Genomic DNA, 16,877 nt, shown 5'->3' on the forward strand with positions numbered 1-16,877 from the left:
AGGAGACCTTCCCAATTACACATGCGCAGTAAGACTCCTAGGGGTCAGAAAGGGAGGGGGCGCCAGGCCATAAAAAGCCCTGATACTGTCCTGGCACCCTTTGCTCTGGAATCCATCTTTGCCAAAAGATGCTCATGCATATGGGGGGGGGGGTCCTGTGTCCAGTCAGGTGTGATTAAAACAAGATAATTGGCCAAAGGTAAACAAAGTCCCCAAGTCCCTGTCCTATGTAATCGATTTAAATCACCTCTCTGGAGTGCTCCTCCCTCAGGGGGACACGGGCATCTGCACTCCTCTTTAGGGTGTTATTACTTCTTTGCTTCTGACTTAAATTACTTCTCTGTGTGCTCTCCCACGTGTTGTACTGAGACTCTAACAATAAACTGTATACCTGTTTTCACCGTCTTTGCCTCCTCGACACATTCTTGCTTTCCACAGGGGGCAAGAATCAGGGCTCCTAGCCTCTAGTTGTTCTAGTGGCAGGATTCCTGGTTTTCAACTAGGCTGCCCAGGTTCAACTCCTGAGCAGAAAATGAAGGTCTCGCTCCATGCTATCACTCACTGCTGTCTAAAATCAGGTACAGGTGGCATTAAGTGAGTGCAGGTGGTTCAGAGCGATGGAAACCTCTGGGTAAGTGGTTTCCATTGCTGCTTTCAGAGACTGGAGGAAGGGTCTGAGTGGCTTGAGACTAAAGGGCTGGTCTGGCTTTTTCTGCACTGTTGCCAACCAAACACTCCCTTCCCTACACTCCTGGGCCAAATATCCAGAGAAATCTACCTTCGTCTCCAGAACTGGGAGACCTTTGCATGAGGGCCTCGGAGAAGGTTTCAACGACTCATTGGCTTAAAGCTCACCCTGCCTTTTCCCTATGGATTCCTTTGCTCTCCATCCTTCCCAGTCAACTTTTAAGCCTTAACTGGACTTGGGTGTCAGTGGATAAAAGCTTTAGCTGCTCTTGGCAGATTCTCAAAAATTTGAAGAAATGAGTCTTTCAAGTGGCTTTGAAGCTGATAGCGCTAATGGCCTGAACCTAGCCAGAACACAGATTGGGACTTAAACCCACATGCTGGGACTCGAACCCAGCCAAAAGCCAGATTAGGGCTTAAACCCACAGTTTTAAATTCGAGTTGCTCACCTTATGTCTGGACTCACAAAGGTTCAGGTTCTTTAAGCCTCCGTGCAGAAGGAATTCATTGAGAGACAAAATGATGGGCAAGAGACAGACTTATTAGGATAGGACTCTTGTAAGAGATGCAAGTGGGTAAGGAAGGAAGCTCCGCCCCGAGGATCCAATGGGCCAGTTTTCTCATCCAAGGGGCGTGGGGGTTGGAAAGGCCTGCCTCTTCCTTTCTAGGAGTTGTAGCTCCTCCTTAGTATCTGGTAAGGTGTGTATTCAAATCAGCTGAAGGGCGGTCTTCAAACACTTGCACTGGGTCTGAATCTGAATGCAGACCTCGTCCCATCCCCCACCCAATGACCTGAGGCAATTCTCAAACCTCCACTAGTTAAGCAAGCCTGCCATGATCTTCTGTAGGCTTTCTGGAACTTAGAGTGGTCCCCCAGCATCCCCCAGGTTTCCCTCTTTATCTGGGATTCCCCTATTGGGACTTCTACAACCACCTGTGCCTACCCTATCCCTATCCGTTCCACTCTGTGCTTGAAAATTTTTCCTTTTCAGACCACTTTCCATGATTTTGGGCAACTAGCTCCCCAATTATTTGATGATTTGGTGTAACTGGGGACCCCTTTTCCTTTATTTTTCCTTAACTTTGTTTTAGATTTGTCACCTGTAATGCTTTACATTTTGCCATCAATTACCACTTCCTTCAGCCAGTTCTTTCAAATATTGTGTTTTATTACAGAAGCCCTGGGATTACACATCAGGAAAGTTGGGAAATGCAGTACCAAAAATCTACCTATAATTCTGGGAGTTCTCGTTGTGGCAGAATGGAAACAAATCTGACTAGGAATCAAGAGGTTGTGGGTTCGATCCCTGGCCTCGCTCAGTGAGTTAAGGATCCAGCATTGCCGTGAGCTGTGGTGTAGGTCACAGATGGGGCTCGGCTCTGGCGTAGCTATGGCTGTGGTGTAGGCCGACAGCTGTAGCTTCGATTAGATCCCTAGCCTGGGATATGCTGCGAGTGCGGCCCTAAAAACAACAACAACAAACTACCTATAATTCTACTGCCCTGGTGTAACTATTATTTTTGTGAATTATCTTCTAGTATGTTCGTACTGATGATGGTTTACAAGGTCATCTTCATGGCACATCTGATTTTTTTCGACCACGTTATTTCATAGCTTTTTAAAAAAAAATTGGTTATATTTAAAGTTGTACAACCATCACCACAACCTAATTATCACAGCTTCCCCCCACCCCCCAACCCTGATGTTCCTGTGTAGTCTTTCTAGTGCTTACAGCCTCTTGAAGAGAATTGGGTTTTCTGGCTGGATGCTGTCTTTTATTCATTTTGTTTTGTTTTGTTTTGTTTTAGCTGTTTTAGGGCCACACTTGAAGCATATGGATGTTCCCAGGCTAGGGGTCAAATTGGAGCGACGGCTGCTGACCTACGCCACAGCAATGCAGGATCCAAGCTGTGTCTGCAACCCATACCATAGTTCATGGCAACACTGGATCCTTAACTCACGGAGTGAGGCCAGGGGTCAAACCTGTGTCCTCCTGAATACTAGCCAGATTTGTTACTGCTGAGCCATGATGGAAACTCTATTAAAGCCTTTTCTTTTTTTTTGTTTTTGTTTTTGCTTTTTTGCTTTTTAGGGCCATACCCACGGCATATGGAGGTTCCCAGGCTAGGGGTCTAATCAGAGCTACAGCTGCCGGCCTACACCACAGCCACAGCAACTCAGGATCCAAGCCAAGTCTGCAACCTACACCACAGCTCACGGCAACACTGGATCCTTAACCCACTGAGCAAGGCCAGGGATCGAACCTACAACCTCATGGTTCCTAGTCGGATTCGTTAACCACTGAGCCATGGTGGGAACTCCAAAGCCTTTTCTTGATAGCTGTATAATATCTCATCCAATGGACATGCTTCTTAACTACTCTGTTGGACACTTGTGTTGTCTTCAGTTTTATTTTATTGCAAACAGTGTTGCAATGGATGTTCTTCTACAAAGACTTCTTTTCACATTCTAATTATCTTTGTAGGATGGATTCCAAAAAGAGGAATCCCTTAGCCAAGAGACATGCACATTTGATGGCTTTGGCTCCTGTTGTCAAATTGCCAGGCACAAGAGTTGGACCCGCTCGTACTCCGACCTCAGTGATGACTGGGAGAGCTCACTTCCCTCCTCTGTACAAACTCTGCCTGAGATAACGAACAACGACGACCACAGCAAACTGCTCCAAGTTTGACAAGTAGAAAAATGCTATCATATTTAAATGTTTAAGTACTTAGTTTCCAATAATATTTGAGTTTTAATTTTAAATTTTTTTTTTTTGTCTTTTTGCCTTTTGAGGGGCCGCTCCTGCAGCATATGGAGGTTCCCAGGCTAGGGGTTAATCGGAGTTGTAGCCACAGGTCTACACCACAGCTCACGGCAACGCTGGATCCTTAACCCACTGAGCGAGGCCAGGGATTGAACTCGAAACCTCGTGGTTCCTAGTCGGATTCGTTAATCACTGAGCCACGATGGGAACTCAATTTTTAATTTTTATTTATTTATTTATTTTGTCTTTTTTAGAGCTGCACCTGAGGCATATGGAGGTTCCCAGGCTAGGGGTCTAATTGGAGCTATAGCTGCTGGCCTCCACCACAGCCACAGAAACACTGGATCTGAGCCGTGTCTGCGACCTCCACCACAGCTCACGGCAATGCTGGATCCCTAACCCACTGAGCAAGGCCAGGGGTCAAACCTGCGTCCTCATGGATCCTAGTCAGGTTTGTTAACCGCTGAGCCATGATGGGAACTGCAACATTTGAATTATTAAAATGTGTCTATTATCTATTTATATTTCTTTTGTGAATTGTTTGTTCATATTCACCTATTTCTCTATTAGAGTGTTTATCACTTATTCCTTTATAATAACAATAACAGCTTTTGACATTTAAAATTTGTACTGTAGTAAAATACACATAACATAGAGTTTGCTATCTTAACTTTTTGGTGGGGCCTTGCTGGTGGTATTCAGAAGTTCACAGGCCAGAAAGTGGGACGTCTGGCCTGTGAGTGGCTACTTGTCTGTTGAGCTCGGGGTGATGTTTGGAGCTCCTGTTGTGGTGCAGTGGAAACGAATCCGACTAGGAACCATGAGGTTGCAGGTTTGATCCCTGGCCTTGCTCAGTGGGTTAAGGATCCAGCGTTGCCGTGAGCTGTGGTTTAGGTCACAGACACGGCTCAGATCTGCCATGGCTATGGCTGTGGTGTAGGCTGGCGGCTACAGCTCCGATTAGACACCTAGCCTGGGAACCTCCATATGCTGTGCGTGTGGCTCTAGAAAAGACAAATAAAATAAAATAAAATGGGTGACCTTGAGAAGGGCAAGAAGGTCTTTGTTCAGAAGGGTGCCCAGTGCCACACTGTAGAAAAGGGAGGCAAGCACATGACGGGGCCAAACCTCCATGGTCTGTTTGGGCAGAAGACAGGTCAGGCTCCTGGATTCACTTACACAGATGCCAACAAGCACAAAGGCATCCCCTGGGGAGAGGAGACACTGCTGGAACACTTGGAGAATCCCAAGAAGTACATCTCTGAAACAAAAATGGTCCTCGCTGGCATTAAGACGGAGGGAGAAAGAGACGACTTGGTAGCTTGTCTCAAAAAAGCTACTCCTGAGTAAAAGTTGGCCACCGCCCTGTTCATTACAAGACCGACATGTGTCATGACTTTTATGTGTGTACCATATTTAAACTGATCTCATACACTGGACTTCAGAATTCGGAATGTTTCTGTTGGATGGTCCTGATTTAAATACGGTTGGTTGGTGGCTAAATGAATGCGGTCAGCTTTTTGAATTTTAGTAGTAATTCCAGCTGCACGAGTACTAGCGCTGCCTTCCTCTCCTACAGAGATGGTTAAACGTGAGTGCGGAGTGTTAAACTTTTCAGGAAAATGGTGCCTACCTTCTCAGAACCTATAGGAGACTGGTTTCACATTTAGATTTCTATAACTGGTTATATGATTATATTTAAATACTGAGATGATCCCTTTGCTATCTCATAGAACAGAGCAAGATTCACCTGTGTTTCAAGTTGTGTTCAACTAGCCTGGTAAGGCACGAGCTGAAGAGAAACTGACAGTGTCCCCTTTAGCTTTTTGATCTTAACTATGCCAATCTCATTAAAATGATCTGTATCTAAAAAAAAAAAAAAAAAAAAAAAAGCCGTTCCTAGGCCAGGGATCGAACACATGCCACAGCAGGGACCTGAGTCACAGCAGTGACAATATCGGATCATTAACGCACTGTGCCACCAGGGAACTCCTTAACTATTTTTAAGTGTACAATTCAATAGCATTCAGTACATTCATATTGTTGTGCTGCCATCAGCACTATCTATTTCTAGAATTCTTTTCATCTTTTAAAGCTGAAACACTGTGTCCAGTAAACACTCACTTCCCAGTCTTTTCTCCCCACCCCTAGACCTTGGCAACCCCATTCTAATGTGTGTCTCTAGGTACTGCATAGAAATGGAATTATACAGTATTGTTCTTTTGTGACATGCTCTTCACTTAGCATAATATCTTCAAGGTTCATCCATGTTGTAGCCCATGTCAGAATTCCCTTCCTTTTTAAGGCTGCATGATATTCCATATATCACATTTTACTTATCCATTAATCCATTCATGACTATTTGGGTTGCTTTCACTCCTTTGCTCTTGTGAATAATGCTATGAATAAAGATATACAAATACAGCCATATATGTATTTTTTTTCTTTTTTTTCTTTTTGAGGGCTGCACCCAATGCATATGGAGGTTCCCAGGCCAGGGGTCAAATCGGAGCTGCAGCTGCTGGCCTCTGTGGAATCCAAACCACATCTGTGACCTATACCACAGCTCATGGCAAAGCTGGATCTTGAACCCACTGATCGAGGTCAGGGATCAAACCCGCACACTCTTGGATGCTCCTTGGGTTTGTAACCACTGAGCCACAACAGGAACTCCTGATATATATATATATTTTTAAACCAATTTGGAATTTGCCTTATTTGGGGCGGGGGGGGGGGGCTGCAGCACTTGCAGCATATGGAAGTTCCCAGGCTAGGGGTAACCCACGACATATGGAGGTTCCCAGGCTAGGGGTCTAATCGAAGCTACAGCTGCTGGCCTACACCACAGCCACAGCAACTTCAGATTAGAGCCAAATCTGCGAACTATACTACAGCTCACAGCAACACCAGATCCTTAACCCAATGAGCAAGGTCAGGGATGGAACCTGCAACCTCGTTGCTCCTAGTTGGATTCGTTTCCACCGCACCACATCGAGAACTCCTGACATTTGCCTTTTAATTTTGCTTATTGTGCTTTTGTGATGAACTAAGTTTAAATATTCCTATTTTAGTCAAATCCATTAATCTCTTCCTATATGGGCTCTGCTATTGATGCCTAGCTTAAAAAATCCATCGCCATTTTATTTATTTATTTATTTATTTATGTCTTTTTAGGGCTGCACCCCACTGCATACGGAGGTTCCCAGGCTAGGGGTCCAATCAGAGATGTAGCCACTGGCCTTTGTCAAAGCCACAGCAACGCTGGATCCAAGCAGCATCTGTGACCTACACCACAGCTCACAGCAACGCCGGATCCTTAACCCACTGGGTGAGGCCAGGGATTGAACCAGCCTCCTCATGGATACTAGTCAGGTTCGTTAACGGCTGAGCCACTACGGGAACTCCCGTATCAGGTTTTATTTAAGGCATTTAGCATGGTTTAATTACTTTTATGCATAACTTTTTGGCTAGGTAGAACAGGTGTCACAAGGGAGTAAGGCACAGAGGGATTAAGTGAATCCCCTCAAATCACTCAGCAAGTCAGGTTTCCATCACGACAGAATTCTGACTCCTCGCCCAGTGCTCCCAAAGGAAGCCGGTTATGCTGTGCCCCTGGGCAGGGAGTGCTGGGCGAAGGCAGTGAGGGGACAGGCTGCGGTCTAGCTGCAGCGGCAAGGGGCACGGTGACCCAGCCCCGGCCGGTTCTAGGGGCGGGGCCGACGGCCGGCCTTGAGGGGATGCGCGCGCCGGCCACACCGCCTGGGCTCCGGCCGAGTAGCCTCGCGCCCGCGCCGCGCCCCGCGTCGCCGAGCGCGCCCTCGGTACTGGCCTGCGGCAGCGGGAGCCACCTCCACCGTGCGACCCGCGGCGGGTAGAGAGCGGGAGGAAGGCATGGCGGGCCGCCGGGCACCGGGGGAGAAGCGCTGGCAGCTGGTGCGCTGGTGAGTGGGCACCGGGGGTGCGGGGCCTGGTGAGGGCGCGAACTCGCGCGCCCCGTGCGCCAAGGCCGGGCCGGGCGCGCCAAGGAGAGAGGGCGCTGGCTCTAAGTTTCTTCTAGAGCGGAGGCGGCGGGGCAGGGTTTAAGTAGCGGCTTGGGGCTACCTGGCCATCCCCATCGCGCGTCCCCAAGCCTGGTCTTCGCGGCTCTCCAGAGACATCAACCCTGGGACCTGGGACCCTGGACCCTGTCGCTAATGTCAGGCTTTGGAGGGACCCCCGGTCCTCCTTACAGACTCGTCGCAGGGTGTCCACACTTCCCTTACCCCTCACCCTAGATTTCTTTGTGCCGTGCGGCTCCCCTGCCTACATACTCCCATTTCTTTTGCTCCAGACTTGGCCTGGAGAGGGCACGACCTACAATTATCAACTCTCCTGTTCAAGGAGATGCCTCAGTCCGCCTACACTTGGACCTGCGGGGGTGGGCACTTTGGGGATGGGGGCTTTGAGGAGGGGGCCTAGTAGGTGAGGGAAGAGGTCCCCGTGTAGGTGCGCGGTTGCCTCTACTCCTACTGCAGTCCTCCGGAGGCTGGGAAATCAGAGCCTGCCAGTGTCAGGTTGCAAGACTGCAGGCTGAGAGGGTTTCAGACGCATCGCAGAGGAGTCATCTGGGTTGGGCCCACGTCCCCGGTGTCCGATTGTTCAGGGCTGCTTCATCCAGGGGCCTGACCTCTGCCTGCGGGACTTAGATTGCAGGGCAGCCTGCTCAGCCCTCCCCTGCCCTGGAAGGACTCTTAAGAAACAAAGTGGAATGTCTGGCTGGGACCCCTCCTCATCTCAAATCATCCCACCCACACCAGGGCCAGTGGCATCTCTGAAGTAGCATTCTGGGACACTTCTCACCAGGTACATTCTCTAGCCTGAATACGAATGACAGTAATATCACCAACAATAGTAACCCGGCTTCCAGAGCACTTCCTACTGGCCCCACCATAGACAGGCATTGATTCAGGTATTCTTTACAGTGATATTCAGAGGAAAGTGTTAGTATCCACTCATACAGATGAGGAAACTAAGGCTCAGAGAATGAAAGTAGTTAATTAAGGTCACCCAGCAAACAAATGACAGAGTCAGGGTTTGAACTCAGGACTTCCCCAGGGGCTTAATTCTTCCTCCATTCTGCTTCTTGTTTCCAGAACACAGGGCCTGGCTGCACACCCAAGCTCACATTGTCAAAAAGTCTTTGCTGAGTACCTGTCATGGCACAGTGGAAATGAATCTGACACAGGTTCGATCCCTGGCCTCGTTCAGTGGGTTAAGGATCCATCGTTGCTGTGAACTGTGGTGTAGGTCGCAGATGGGGGTCAAATCCTGTGTTGCTGTGGCTGTGGTGCAGCTACAGCTCCGATTCAACCCCTAGCCTGGGAACCTCCATATGCTGCTAGTGCGTCCCTAAAAAGACAGGAAAAAAAAAAAAGTCTCTGCAGGTCAGAGCAGGAGGGGGGGTTGATGAGTTTTCACCTGCTCAGCCCACCCCGCCCTTTGAGGACTCCGAGAATCAAAGTCCAAGCAATCAAAATTATTATTAAGTAGTGGAGTCACTCTTCAGATGAGACGCCAATACATAAATCAGGTAAAAGTAAAGTTAATCTGTTTGAAGAGCTGGTGGGGAGTGGGCAGTTATTTAGTGCCCTCTCCCCAGAAGGGAGAAATCACCACAGACCTCTCAGCTCAGGTTGCTCAGTTTGATTCCTTCCTTCACTTCATGGAGGAGGAAATAGAAAGATTTTTAAAGGAGCAGACTTGGATTCTTGCTCTGACTCTCTGCTCTAATACTGCCAGGCTAGGTTGGATCTTGGGTTAGACCTGACGATGCATGAATCATTGTTAGTACCTTAATTAGGTTCGGGGGTCACCTTTCACTCCTGGGTAAAAACGCATTGCTCTGAAAGGGTCCTGAAGATGTGACTTGAGTGGTCAGGCAGCTAGCTTGGCAGGGAGCACTCTTTTTTGTGTGTCTTTTTTTAGGACCCCACCCATGGCATATGGAGGTTCCCAGGCTAGGGGTCACATCAGAGCTGTAGCCTCTGGCCTACACCACAGCCATAGCAACACAGCATCCAAGCCGCATCTGCGACCTACACCACAGCTCACAAGGCAATGCGGGATCCTTAACCCACTGAGCAAGGCCAGGGATTGAACCTGTGTCCTCATGGATGCTATTCAGATTCATTTGCACTGAGCTACGATGGGAACGCCTGTCGTACTCTTTTTGTCCCTTTGCTTTCTTTCCTCTTTTCTGTTTTTATTCCCATATGGATGCAAGGTGGCTCCCAGCAGCTGCAGGCACCACTTTAGAGGGGCAACCCTCCTGGAAAGAAAGATTCTTTTTCTCAGTGGTTGCAGGCAAAGTTTCAGAATGTCATCTCATTGGCCTGTTTTGGATCACAAAGCCGTCCCTCAGCCAGTCACTATGGCCAGGGGGATGGACTACTCTGATTGGCCGGCCTGGGTCATGTGCCCACTCTGGGAGCTGGGGCGGGGTTAGCTCCACCCTGAACCACAAAATTTTGAGCCTGGGAGAGGGTGGTGAATATTCATTGTGCAGCGAAGACACCTTAGGTCTACTTACTCTTTTGGAACAGCTCTCCGGCTTTGGAGGCTCCTCCTCCAAATGCTCCATAAGGTACCAAAGAGTAAATTAGAATTTGGTTGGGTTCATCAGCTCAAGTTATGACATATGTGGTTTTTCAGCCTTCCTATTATGTCTGAGGGCCTGTGCTTGGCCTTACCCAGTGTCTGATGGTGGGGCCTCAGATCCGGGAGAAGGAACTGACAGAGGCTAGAGGCTAAGGCTGTGTGAGTACTTCAAGAGCAGTGCAGACGGCTCTGGCAACAATTTTTTTTTTTTTTTTTTTTTTTTTTTTTTTTTTTTTTACTGACTGTAAGTTATTCCTTTATTTGGACCATAATTTCTTTGGCTAGCTTCTATTGATGACCTTGTAGTGAATTTTGACTATTTTGATCTCACAAGCATCGCTGCAGTGAACCAATACTCATGCAAACATGGGCAAAGATAATGGTTGGATGTATTCTCCAAAGTGACATTGCAGAGTAAATGCATGTGCACATTGTGAAAGATACTGCCAACTTGATCCCCAAAGAAATTAAACTGTTTTATAGTAACTCCAATGATGTGTGAGTTGCCACATTCCCCACAATTTTGCTCACACTGGGAATTAACAAACATTTATTTATTTATTTATGTCTTTTTAGGGCCATACCCGCAGCATATGGAGGTTCCCAGGCTAGGGGTCGAATTGGAGCTGCAGCTGCTAGCCTACACCACAGCCACAGCAATGCGGGATCTAAGCTGTGTCTGCCACCCATACCACAGCTCATGGCGACGCTGGATTCTTAACTCACTGAGCAAGGCCGGGAATTGAACCTTTGTCCTCATGGAAGCTAGTCAGATTTGTTTCCGCTGAGGCACGATGAGAACTCCCCTGGAATTAACAAACTTTTAAATCTTAGCCATGTCACTGGTAAAAAATGGTTCCTCGTTTTTTTAAAAACTTTTCAAAAATTGAAGGATAGTTGATTTACAATGTTGTGCCAATTTCTACTGTGCTGCAAAGGGACTCAGTCAGACATATATATACATTCTCTTTTAATATTCTTTTCCATCCTGGTCTGTCCTAGGAGATTGGACATAGTTCCCTGTGCTATATAGTAGGACCTTGTTATTTATGCACCTCGTTGTTTTAATTTTCATCTTATAAGAGAAGTTGATTTTTTTATGTTTATTGGCCATTTAGGGCCACACCCAGGGCATATGGAAGTTCCCAGGCTAGGGGTCAAATTGCAGCTACCGCCGCCGGACTACACTATAGCCACAGCAATGCGGGATCTGAGCCATGTCTGTGATCTATACCACAGCTCATGGCAATGCCGGATCCTCAACCCAGTGAGCGAGGCCAGGGATCGAACCCGTAACCTCATGGTCCCTAGTCGGATTTGTTTCCCCTGAGCCACGAGGGGAACTCCTTCATTTGTCCTTTTTTTCTCATTGCTTTGCTCATTATATATTGATCTGTAAACACTCTTTATTGTGGGAATTCGTCTTTTTAAATTTTTCACTAAATTTTATATTGTAGAACAGTTTCAGATTTACAGAAAAATTAATTAAGACGATAGGACAGAGAGTTCCCATAACCACCCCCCGACCCAGTTTCCCCTGTTATTACCATCTTACCTCAATACGGTTCATTTGCTACACTAAGGAACCAATATTGATATATTATTGTGTTATTATTGACTAAGGTCCATAGGTTATTTAGATTTTTTTTTTGGCCGCACCAGCAGCATGCGGAAGTGCCCAGTGTGGAGACCTGAGCCGCCACAGTTGGAGATTTTTTTTTTTCCTCCGAGGTATATGGAGCATGTGGGTCAGGGATCAGATCCTAGCCATAGTTTCGACCTACACCCCAGCTGCAGCAATGCCAGACCCTTAACCTGCTGTGCTGGGCTAGGGATCGAACCTGTGTCTCAGTGCTGCAGTGATGCTGCCAATTCTATTGTGTCACAGTGGGAACTCCTGCAGTTGGCTTCTTAACCCACTGCACCACAGCAGGAACTCCTCCTCTCAGCCTTAAGCAACCATGAATCTACTTTCTCTCTTTATGGATTTGCCTATTCTGGACATCATTTCGTACAAATGGAATCATATAATATGAGGTCCTTTGTGACTGGCTTCTTTCACTTAGCAAAATATTTTCAAGATTCAAGTTCAAATAGCTGCCTCACCTATCCTAGTGTTCAACTGAAAAAAACCTGTATAGTCCCCGACCCTTCTCTCTTTTGGTGATGGGTTGCATCCTCCTGGACGTGTCACCCACCCCTATAACTGGGGACCTCTTTCCAAGAGCAGCTCCTATCCTTCATTCCCTCTTCTCTCTCCTTTCAAAATGTCCCTGATTATGCCCAGGTCTTGATTCCTACTTTCCCAGGGATAAACTGAGAAGCTGGTTCTTGCTAGAATTTTAATGGCTGATTGTGCTCTATAAGATTGACCCTCTGGGAGTTCCCGTCATGGCTCAGCAGTTAATGAACCCGACTAGCATCCATGAGGATGCGGGTTAGATCTCTGGCCTCGCTCAGTGGGCTAAGGATCTGGCATTACTGTGAGCTGTGGTATAGGTCACAGACGCAGTTCAAATCCCATGTTCCTGTGGCTCTGGTGTAGGCCGGCAGTTACAGCTCCGATTCGACCCCTAGCCTTGGAACCTCCATATGCTGTGGGTGCAGCCCTAAAAAGACCAAAAAAAAAAAAAAAAAAAAAAAAAGATTGGCCCTCTGCAGTATTGAATCTCCTTGGGTGTGTACTGTTTAATAGAATTTCAGGTATAAAGCAGGTTAATAGGGAACATATGTGGGGATAAGTGCCTCTGTTTTTCCTTATAGTCGAGGAAGTCCAATGCAGCAAATATACTCAACTGAGTTAATAAATTGGAGCAATAATAACGAATGGGGATCATCTGAGTGAGAGCGTTCAATGGAAGAAACTTCCTAGGAACCTAGGGAGCTGATCACCGTGGCTGCTGTGACTTTTACAGCGAATGGGCCCAGTCGACTGGGGGCTGCGTAAGGGTGTTGCTGGGGTTTCAGAGCCGATCAGACACCATCTTTGCACTCTAGCCGGGAGACAGACAGGCACATAAATAACTCAGGTACAGGCGCGCAGAGAGCAATATTGTGATCGAGGTTAAGCAAAACGTCCCTGGAACCTTGGAGCCACTTTGGAGGCTGGCGGGGGGGTGGGGGAGGTTGGGGACAGATGCTGTGGTTTGAGCAGGTGGGGCCAGGAGGGGCAGGACGCAGACGGAGGGAGGGCAGTGAGAGCAGCCGACAGGCTGAGCAAAGGCTCCGAGGTAAGAAACTAAGAAACGGCTGGGAATCTTTGGAGAAGGACAAACAGATTGGCAATGCAGGGGGTGTGTTTTGTGTGCATATGGGTGGGGGGTGGCGGAGTGGCATGAAAAATGGTGGGAAAGGCTGGAGGGAAGCAAAGTGGGGAAGAACTGGGCCTTTCAGGTGAGCGGTTTGGAGGATATTGGATATGTGGGAAGTCCCTGGCCTTTTCTGCGCAGGGGAGGAGCGGGCAAGATCTGTGCTGGAAAGCGGGGGCTGGTGCAGAGGAGGGAGAGGATGTGTGTGTGTGAGCAGAGGGGCCTGGATGCCAGGGGCTGAAGGTGCACGGAAGGGCTGCCTCTGTTGCTTCCTGTGTGTGTCGATGGGACAGGTTCACTTCTGGCCCCTAAGCCTCTTCTTCCTCATCTCTAAGATGGGATCAGCCAGTCCTAAGGGGTTTGAGGTGCAGCTTGGAGGAGAGAGTGCACAGAGTGGACTCTTCTGTCATTGGTGAAGCCGGTGAAGCCCGTGACTGGTGAGAACGGATGAGGACAGTGGGGAGGGAAGGCTGTAATGATGAGCAGGTGGCCAGAGCTTCACCCGAATTCTCATTTAAGCCTCTCAACAACCCTTCAGAGTGGGTGATCTTATGACTCCCATTTTACAGATGAGGCCTCCAGGACTCACAGTAGAAAATCACGCATCTGCAGCTGGGAAGTGGCATCCAGGTCAGGGTGCCTGCGAAGCAGGGAGGACTGTCCCTTCCACTTGCCTGGGGCGGGGGGATGGGAGCAGGGGAGGGGAGCGGGGGCTGGAGCAAGGAGAGGGAAGTGGTGCTTGTGGTTGAGGCTGTTTGCATTCTGCACAGTGGCAGGGGTGGGTGGTGGGTGAGAAGAGGATTTGGGTGGGGGTGGCTCCTGACTGAGCCTACTCCTCCCTCAGCCTGGGGGTCTGTGTGTGTCCTGGTGGGGTCAAAAACAACGCTATTTGCCATCTCTCAGCCTGGGAGTGAGGAGGCATAACTCTCAGGGTGTGGCTCTGCCAGGATCTTTGGGCGAGTCCTCTGCCTCCTCTGGGCCTCGTCCTCATGTGTAAAATGAAGCTGTTGGGCCAGATGAGTGGCTTCTTGGGGGTTTTCCTGGTTCTTATGACCTAAGGCTTCATGATCAGCAAAGTTCTCAAATGAAAAAAAAAATTTTTTTAAAAACATAGTATATATGTATTTTAAAACATAGTATATTCATGTGGTCCAAATTCCGGAAGCACTAAAGCAGTTAGTGCCCCCCAGCCGCTCAGTTCTCTTTGGAGGCAACTGGTGTTACCCGTTCCACCCTCAGAGATGGCAAGACCGTATCATTCACCACTGAGTCCCGAGGAGCCCAGGGATGGAGAAAGGCATAGAAACTCATCCTTAGGAGTTCCCGTCGTGGTGCAGTGGTTAACGAATCCAACTAGGAACCATGAAGTTGCGGGTTTGATCCCTGGCCTTGCTCAGTGGCTGAAGGATCCGGCGTTGCTGTGAGCTGTGGTATAGGTCGAAGGCTCAGCTCGGATCCTAAGTTGCTGTGGCTCTGGCGTAGGCCAGCAGCTCCAGCTCCGATTGGACCCCTAGCCCGGGAACCTCCATATGCTGTGGGAGCGGCCCAAGAAATGGCAGAAAAAAGAAAGAAACTCATTTTTAGAATAGGATGGGATTAATCAGGGTAGGCTTCCTGGAGGAGCCAAGTTTTTAGCCAGGCTTTATAGGACAGGAGTCATCCTGGGGCAGGAAGCAGATCAGAGAGAAAGGTCATGATGTCACAATTTTCCCTCCCAAACGTGTCCTTGTCCAGCGTAAATGGCTCTGCAGCCAGATGCCTGCACGAACCAGGAACTCAGGAACCACTTTGCTGCCTGTCTTCTAGGCACTCATGTCCGGTCCATCCCCAGGCCCAGCTGACACTACTTCCTTAGCTCACTGGAGTCCACCCATTTCTCTCCGTCTCCACCACTATCCGCAGTACCAACCGACACTGTCCCACCTGGATCCCTGCAAGAACATCTAACCTGGCTGCCCACCCTTTTCCACCAGAACAATCTTCCTGAAATCCTCATCAGATCATATCAAAGAGAGTGAAGGGGGTGGAGCTCCTGTTGTGGCTCAGTGGTTAACGAATCCGACTAGGAACCATGAGGTTGCAGGTTTGATCCCTGGTCTTGCTCAGTGGGTTAAGGATCCAGTGTTGCCGTGAGCTGTGGGTTAGTTCACAGATGCGGCTCGGATCTGATGTTGCTGTGTTTGTGGTATAGGCTGACAGTGGTAGCGCTGATTAGACTTCTAGCCTGGGAACCACCATATGCTGCGAGTGTGGCTCTAAAAAGCAAAAAAAAAAAAAAAAAAAAGAATCAGCATGTGGCATAGGCCACAACTGCAGTGCAGTTTTGATCCCTGGCTTGGAACTTCCATGTGTGGTGGTTGTGGCCAAAAAAAAAAAAAAAAAAAAAAGGCACGTTGTTAAAGAGTCACACCCCTATCTCCCCCCTCCCCCAACCCAGGGAACTATTTTATTAGCTTTTGTGTCTCTAGAATGTCTACATGTACAGATAGGCAGTTAGGAATTCCTACTTTATTCTCTCTCTCTCTCTCTGCATTTTTTTTTTATTTATTTTCCCACTGTACAGCAAGGGGGTCAGGTTATCCTTACATGTATACATTACAATTACAGTTTTTCCCCCACCCTTTCTTCTGTTGCAACATGAGTATCTATTTTTTTTTCTTTTTTCTTTTTTTGGCTGTACCCATGGCATGTGGAAGTTCCCTGGGCAGGGATTGAACCTGTGCCACAGCAGTGACAACACCATATCCTTAACCTGCTGTGCTGCAAGGGAACGCCTCTCTCCCTCTTTTTATCTTTTTTGTTTTGTTTTGTTTTTTAGGGCCACACCCGCGGCATATGGAGCTTCCCAGGCTAGGGGTCGAATCAGAGCTGTAGCCATCAGCCTATGCCACAGCCACAGCAATTCCAGATTGAGCTGTGTCTGTGACCTACACCATAGCTCACAGCGACGCCTGATCCTTAACCCACTGGGCAAGGTCAGGGATCAAACCTGCATCCTCATGGATGCTAGTCAGATTCGTTTCTGCCGAGCCATGATGGGAACTCCTTCTCCCTCTTTTTAAATATAAAGTACACATACTGCTATTTTTACACTTGATTTTGTTTCCCTCTTAACAATATATCCTGGAGATCTTTGAACAATAGAACACAGAGGATGCCCTCAATTAAAACATTTTTTATGGCTACACACTGTTTTATTCTGTAGATGCATCATAATTTATTTAACCAGCCCTCTACTGGGCTGCTTGGGCCATTCCTTGTTTTTGGCCATTATAAATAGTGCCACAGACAACCTTGTCCCACATGCTAGAATCTGTAGAAAAATTCTCTGAATGGGGATCGCTGGGTTACAGGGGAATTGTTTGTATAATTCAGACAGGTGTTGTCAGGCTGTTCAGCAGACGGCTTGTACCAACTGACAAATCCCCTGGCAATGTATGAGAGAGTCTATTTATAAATATATGTGTGCATGTGTGTG

General features: G+C 48.0%; 1 protein-coding gene and 1 pseudogene across 3 annotated transcripts in view; both read left to right on the top strand.

The window, feature by feature from the left end:
- The first annotated feature begins 4,487 nt into the window (after positions 1-4,487).
- Positions 4,488-4,947, top strand: LOC106507972 (cytochrome c pseudogene; annotated as a pseudogene).
- Positions 4,948-7,021: 2,074 nt separating this feature from the next.
- RAP1GAP2 (RAP1 GTPase activating protein 2) overlaps positions 7,022-16,877 on the top strand; it is a 212,785-nt gene continuing 202,929 nt past the window's right edge. Inside the window, exon 1 of one of the 3 annotated variants that reach the window (XM_021067635.2) lies at positions 7,022-7,396. In XM_021067635.2, coding sequence (XP_020923294.1) covers positions 7,347-7,396 — 50 coding nt within the window. In that variant the 5' untranslated portion in view covers positions 7,022-7,346. Of the gene's footprint in view, positions 7,397-9,924; positions 10,078-16,877 lie in introns of those variants that run through there. The other 2 variants (XR_014821518.1, XM_084985484.1) reach the window with 2 other exon arrangements.

Source organism: Sus scrofa, chromosome 12 (assembly GCF_054392235.1).
Source record: "Sus scrofa isolate SSC_HxYL_T2T_F1_AM1 chromosome 12, Sscrofa_HxYL_maternal_Yorkshire_Landrace_v2.0, whole genome shotgun sequence".
Taxonomy (NCBI): Eukaryota; Metazoa; Chordata; class Mammalia; order Artiodactyla; family Suidae; genus Sus; species Sus scrofa.